General features: G+C 44.5%; 1 protein-coding gene across 1 annotated transcript in view; it reads right to left on the bottom strand.

Annotated features, from left to right (window-relative positions):
- Positions 1–3,643: 3,643 nt before the first annotated feature.
- Positions 3,644–7,179, bottom strand: part of LOC100446962 (POTE ankyrin domain family member B-like) — a 37,689-nt gene continuing 34,153 nt past the window's right edge. Inside the window, 5 exon segments of the mRNA XM_054547799.2 lie at positions 3,644–4,695; positions 4,698–4,893; positions 4,896–5,045; positions 6,492–6,530; positions 6,533–6,617. Of these exon segments, the coding sequence (XP_054403774.2) occupies positions 3,716–4,695; positions 4,698–4,893; positions 4,896–5,045; positions 6,492–6,530; positions 6,533–6,617 (1,450 nt within the window). The 3' untranslated portion in view covers positions 3,644–3,715.

Here is a 7,179-nt window from a genome sequence, read left to right as displayed (position 1 = left end):
ATGTTTTACAATGATTTTTAGCTCACTTGTATTGCATGACAACATACTTCTTTCACGCAGTGAACTTTGTTCCTACGCATATCCTGAACCCTGCTTGTATCATTCCAGACATTTCAGCCTCAGCCCAGTTCTGAACACTTGCTGGAGAGTTGATGCAGTCATTTGGATGAAAGAAGGCATGCTGACTTTTTGAGTTTTCAGTGTTCTTGCACAGATTCTTTCTCATCTTTATTGGCTTATCCACCTTCAGTCTTTGAGGTTGCTGACCTTTGGACAGGGTATTTTTCTTTTATTGTATTTGATGATATTGAGGGTTTGATTGTGGTATAAGGTGGATTCAACCAACTGGCTTTGTTTTTGGAGGATTTTAGGGGGGCCAATGTGCATCTCCCTATTCCTAGACCATGTGCTTTAACTCTGGGGAACTTGTGTTGGGTCCCAACTTTGCTCTCTGGCTCCTTGAGGTTTGGAGTCCACTGCACTGAGGGGACCAAAGTATGGCAACTGTGGCAGAATGCTAGCAGATGCAAAAGTCCCTGCCTCCCTGCGGGCTTTCACCCAGTGCTGGAGGCAAGACAGCTGGGGTGTGAGCCAGGGGTTCCCTGCTGTGTGTGCTGTTGCACTGGAGGTAGTGTTGGTTCAGGGTGGGCTGCTGGCCAGTGCAGGCCATGGTGCCTTCTCTGTGCCCCTCAAAGCAACAGTGGTCACTCAGGGTATAAGAAGGTCCCTTTTTCTCTGCACAGCATTAGCTCAAGGGTGAGGTGCTGGCAGGGGTGGGGTTCTTGGTTCTGTGCCCACCAAGGCTCTGTCTTCAATGGCAGTTGGTGTGGGTTGGGGTGTGTGCTGCACTCCCGTGTGCTGTCAGGACAAGTACAGCAAAACCCACCTGTGTAAACACACACAGCAAAGTAATGTAGGAAGTTTCCACACAAAGGGCTGCAGTATGGAGAGGTAATGTGCAGGCTGGTGTGTGGCTGTGGGGGCCACCTTGCTGCAGCTGTCCACTGATCAGGTATGGTCCACTAGCATGGAAGCTACGGTGTGGGCATCTGAGAGTGCCCTGTAAGCAGGTGTGGCCAGGCTGGGGTCCTGGGAGAGGCAAACAGACTAAGGAGTGCTGAGATCAGACCAGCCCCATCTCATGTGCAAGACTGCCCAGCAGAGATCAGATCTCAGAGAACTCTCTCAAAAGTGATCCCCCAGCACAGCTTAGCTGCTTTACACAAACATGGCCAGACTTCTTTTTTAAGCAAATCCCCTTTTTTAAGAGGGGAACTCTCAGACCTGATCTCTGCTGGGCAATCTTGCACATGAGATAGGGCTGGTCTGATCTTAGCATTCCTAAAATGCTGGGATAATGTGTCTCACAAGGGCAAGTGGAGCCTAGAGAGATAGCTGTCCCTGCCCTCTGGGCTCCACATCACCTGACTTGCTGCTCCACCACTCTGCTTGTCTCCTGGGTGCTTCATCCCAGAGAGATGTGAGTTAGCAATCACTTAGGGTAATCAGCCCAGGATGGAGGGTCTGTGCTGTGAGCCCAAGCCACGGTTCCCTCTCTGGTGATGAGCAGTGGGGGGTGTATGGTACCCATGGGAGATGGACTGGCTTGCTCATTGGGTCAACTGCAGCTTATTGGAGGTGTTGATAAGGCACTTAGGGTCTTTGCTCCCTTGATATTCTGAGGGTAGCAAGGGCAGTTCCACTGCAGAGGCAGTGGCAGAGAGAATTTCATTTGCTCCTGGAAGCTCTGTCCAGGGAATTGCTGAGTTGCTACTCGCTTGATAGTTCTGATGGTGGACTGGCTGGAGACCCAGGCCAGGAGGACCTGCCCATCAAGTAGACTGTCTGGCCACTTTTCTGTAGGGTTGCTGTGGTATGCTGGGGATCCCCTCCAGTCCCTAATTGCCTTGTATTTTCCAGGGAAGATGATAGCCTGCCCCTTCCTCTGGGAGCTCTGTACCACTGAGGTATGAACTTGTTGCCAATATGAACACACCTATAAGATGTGACTGGAGGCAAGTTGAGAAGTCTTATCTAGTCAGGAGGAAGAAGAACAGGGACTTGCTTAAAAAAAAAGTCTGGCCACATTTTCCTAGAGCAGCTGTGCTGTGCTTGGGGTTCACTTCCACCCCTGGTCGCCTCAGACTCTCTGAAGCCCTAAGGCTGAAGTGGCTGAGTTGCCCCAACAGGAGAGATGACAGTCTGGTCCTCCCCCTGGGAGCTCTGACTCAGGGAAACCTGAAACCTCTGTCAGCCAGAGAACAGCAGTGAAGGTAGCTGGAGACTCTGGTTGAAAGGCTTCACCTGCTGACTAGAAATGTGGTTGGGGGCTGACTTAAACAAGAGCCTGGCCAAGTTTTTGTAGTGTGGCTGTGCTGGGCTGAGGTTCCTCTTCCACTCCTTGTCACTTTGGGCTCTCCAAAGCCCACAGGCCAGAATGGCTAGTCACCCAAATAGCAAAGGTGGTGGCCTGCCCCTCTCTCTGGGAGCTCTGTCCCAGGAACACCTCAAATTTCCATTGGCCAAGGAATGCTTGTGGTGGTAGCTGGAGGCCCCATTTGCAAGGTCCTGTCCAGTGAGGTGGAACAGGGTCAGGGGCCTGCTTACAGAATCAGTCTGGCCATGATTTGGTAAAGCAGCTATGCTGTGCTGTGGGATCTCTTCTGCCCCTGGTCGGTTTGTACTCTCCAAAGCCTTCAGGCTGGAATGACTGAGTTGCCTGAATGGGAAAGATGGCGGCCTGCCCCAGCTATTCTTTCAGAGTTTATCTTGTTTGATGGAGCTTAATTTTTAGCCTGTTGATTTTACTGTCTACATTAGACTTGTTCAGAAAGAATCTGTAATCTTTTAGGTTAGATATATGAGAATTCATTGTTTTCTGTAAATAAACCTGTTCATGTCTTGTTCTCTGGAAAGAAGTCTCTTTCAGCTCTCTGACTTTGGTCACAATCATGTAGAGCAGTAGCCAGTCTACAATGACATAATTGAATTTCCATTTCCAGTGTTTTCTTTTTGTGTCTTACATTGTACAGTTCAGAACTGAGCATTTTATTCCCAATTGTCAAAATGCTAAGCTGTCCACTGTACTGAAACACTGTTTTTGTTAATGCTTCGTCATTCAATTTTTTTTAAGGTGTGCACTCTTATACAATTCTTCTCAAGTCAGAGTACAGGTAAGCCCTGGCTGCCTCCAGCCACTCTCAGGGAGACTAAAAGCCTTCATACACCCCAAGTTGGGGTACAAAAAAGGGGGGCCATGAAGGCTAATCATTAAAAATAAAACAATTTAAAAGTATTAAGGCAAAGATTTAAAAAATTTTGCATTACATAATTTACACAAAAGCAATGCTATCACCTCCCCCGTGTGAACTCAGGAGAGGACTGGGCCATTCTCCTTAGAGAGAATTAGGATGGCTTTTAGGAGGGCAAGGGGCTTCCTGAAACAATACATCTCACAATATTTGGAATGACTATTGAAAAGAAGAGCAATGTGCAATCAAAGTCCTTGGTGACATTGTAGAACTTTGGGGGATGCTCGCTCCAACCACCTGCTGTCGCCTTCATCATTCCAGTTTTTAAATCTTAAGTCAAGCCAATAAAAAACAAAACAAAAAATGAAACAATAAAACAAATAAAGCCACACCAATCTCATCTTGTTTTCTGCGAAGTTTGGTTTTGTCAAGCAAGGGTGTAACACAACTAAGTCACAGTCCACCTAGAAGCATTTGCGGTGGACAATGGAGGGGCCTGACTCATCATACCCCTGTTTGCTGATCCACATCTGCTGGAAGGTGGACAGCGAGGCCAGGATGGAGCCACCGACCCACACGGAGTACTTGCGCTCCAGAGGAGCAATGATCTTGATCTTCATCGTGCTGGGCGCCAGGGCAGTGATCTCTTTCTGCATCATGTCGGCGATGCCAGGGTACATGGTGGTGCCACCAGACAGCACTGTGTTGGCGTACAGGTCTTTGTGGATGTCCATGTCACACTTCATGATGGAGTTGAAGGTAGTTTCGTGGACGCCACAGGATTCCATGCCCAGGAAGGAAGGCTGGAAGAGCGCCTCGGGGCAGCGGAACCGCTCGTTGCCAATGGTGATGACCTGGCCATTGGGAAGCTCATAGCTCTTCTCTAGGGAGGAGCTGGAGGCCGCCATGGCCATCTACCACTCGAAGTCCAGGGCAACATAGCACGGCTTCTCCTTGATGTCACACACGATTTCCCGCTCAGCCGTGGTGGTGAACCTATAGCCACGCTCAGTGAGGATCTTCACGAGGTAGTCAGTCAGGTCCCGGCCAGCCAGTTCTAGGTGCAGGATAGCATGGGGGAAAGCATTTCCCTCACAGATGGGCACAGTGTGGGTGACCCCATCACCAGAGTCCGTCATGATGTCAGTGGTACGGCCAGGGGTATACAGGGACAGCACAGCCTGGATGGCCACGTACATGGCTGGGGTGTTGAAGGTCTCAAACATGATCTGGGTCATCTTCTCGTGGTTGGCCTTGGGGTTCAGGGGGGCCTCAGTCAGCAGCATCAGGTGCTCCTCAGGAGCCACACGGAGCTCATTGTAGAAGGAGTGGTGCCAGATCTTCTCCATGTTTTCCCAGTTGGTGATGATGCTGTGCTCCATGGGGTACTTCAGGGTCAGGATGCCTCTCCTGCTCTGGGCCTCGATGCCCACATAGGAGTCCTTTGACCCATGCCCCCCATCATGCCCTGGTACCTGGGGCACCCCACGATGGAAGGGAAGACAGCCCGGGGGGCATTGTCTCCTGCAAAGCCGGCCTTGCACATGCCGGATCCATTGTCAATGACGAGCATGGCGGTATCATCACCCATGGTGAGCTCATTCAGTTGTACAGCCTTTAAAAGATTATCATTCTTTTTTTTTTCACACTTTCAATTTCCTCCAAATATTTCTTTTCTCTTAGCTGGTTCTGATATTTCATTATGTCTTGTTCCAGTCTTAGCATGGCAATTTCTTCCTGCAATGTACTATTTTCAAGCAAGAGATCTTTTTCTTTCTTATGACTAAGAGAAAGCTGAGTAAGCAAAGGGAACTTTTAGTTAACACTCAGTTGAATGACATATCATGATTTCTTCTGAAATTAAAAAATAACATGTATATTGGTATAATGAAACAATCCCCATAGTGGATATTTAACTGGAAAAATATTGGACAAAACTTCAAACCTAATAGAGTGGAAATTTCCAAAAGTTTAAATATTTATTTAAAGACCATGAAAAATAAATCACTAGAGGATTTTTTAGAATCTCAGAATTAAAAAAGCCTTTCTGTGAGTTACAAAAAACCAGAGGCATAAAATAGAAGATTAATACATTTGACTATATTTTTAAGATTGGTTTTACAGTCTTATGTCTAACCTATCAACCACACCATCATAAAAGCCTTAGCTATGCATATATTTGGACAGAAGCAATTTCTCAAAGTTCTTTCAGTTCCTTTTTCTGAAGAATGTTTTACTGATATTCTATGTTTCTAATATTTTTATACTCAGTTATAAAAATTACATTTATTTATAACTGTTAAATCTAAGCATCATACCCTTCTACACTGTAAACATCTGTATCTAAGCATTGCACTTCTACGTACAATACTGAATTCATTTAAGATCAGGATTCTTAAAAGGAGAGGTCAGAAAATATATACAAGATGCAGGATTTTCCCCAGGTCTGCTGATGCTACTGCTAGTGATCCTCCACAAAACCACAGTTACTTCTGTGGTATAAATATATAAATACAAAAGAAGCCTTTTATTTCAAAATACAAATGGTAAATAAGATACAACTTAGAGAAATTTTCTTAGAAATCATGAGATTATTTGCCATTGCAATAACTTTTCTTTCCTCTTTATAACGTTTGAAACAGTAATAAGTGTGAAATAGGGGAAATATACTGAACCATTTCTCCAGGAACAAAATACTTATCAATAAATTATCACTAAATGTGTATCATGGCATGTCATTGTTTTCAAAGCTCTTTGCATTGAAATGAGAAACTACTTGGAGCAAACTGTTCCTCTCCGCAAAAGTAAGGATAATGACATCCACAGTGTGGTCTCTGACCCAGCTATACATTTCCTACTTTCCTATCAGTAAAAATAATCAGTTGACTTCTCTATTAATATTTTAAAAAAATAAGCTAATGTCCAAAAACTAGAAAACTTGTTTTTAGCAGCAAAACTTATTTTTGATATGGAAAGATCATCAATTCTTATGAAAAATATCAAATGCTTCTCCTTTGGATTGAGGCCATTGTGCAGGTCACTACTCAACTGTTGCAGGCAAATAGAGTTGAATTAAGAACATGGCTTTATGCTATATGTACATATATAGATATATGACCGAGGATATATAGAATATATACATAGATATATCACTTAAAAATCCTTTATATTTCTAAAATACATAGTTTTTAAAAAATATATACACATATAAAAACATTTGAAAATGACTAAAGAAAATACCTCAGAATTCATTTTCTTTTCAGCCACTTCTACTGCTTTTGTTCAGATTTTGTCAGAATCTCACCTTGTAATATTCCAGTGTTCTGTTCTTTGGAAAGTTCCTTCTGAATATCATTTTGTTCATCACTAGAAGAAATTTTAATTTTCATGAAATACTGGAGGTGTCCCTAAAATGATCTAGAGGGACAGATGGTGCCATCAGATGCATTCACACAATGTATATCTGCACATTAATCCAACACAAGGCAAAGGGGTCTCACATCTGTTAACCCAGCTCTCCCCAACCATGTTGGCACCAGGGACTGGTTTTGTGGAAGATAATTTTTCCAGGAACCTGAGGTGGGGGATGGTTCTGGGATGATTCAAGCACATTACATTCATTGTGCACTTTATTTCTATTATTAATGTATATATTGTGAAATAATTATATAACTCACCAAAATGTAGAATCAGTGGGAGTCCTGAGTTTGTTTTCCTGCAACTAGATGGTCCCATCTGGGGGTGATGGGAGATGGTGACAGATCATAAAGCATTAGATTCTCATAAGGAGTGAACAACCTAAATCTCCTGCATGAGCAGCTTACAACAGGGTTCGAGTCACACTCCTATGACAATCTAATGCTACTGCTGATCTGACAGGAGGAGGAGCTCAGGCAGTAATGTGAGTGATGCAGAGTGGTTGCAAACA

Source organism: Pongo abelii, chromosome 12 (genome assembly GCF_028885655.2).
Source record: "Pongo abelii isolate AG06213 chromosome 12, NHGRI_mPonAbe1-v2.0_pri, whole genome shotgun sequence".
Classification (NCBI taxonomy): domain Eukaryota; kingdom Metazoa; phylum Chordata; class Mammalia; order Primates; family Hominidae; genus Pongo; species Pongo abelii.
This window is presented reverse-complemented; position numbering and strand designations above follow the sequence as displayed.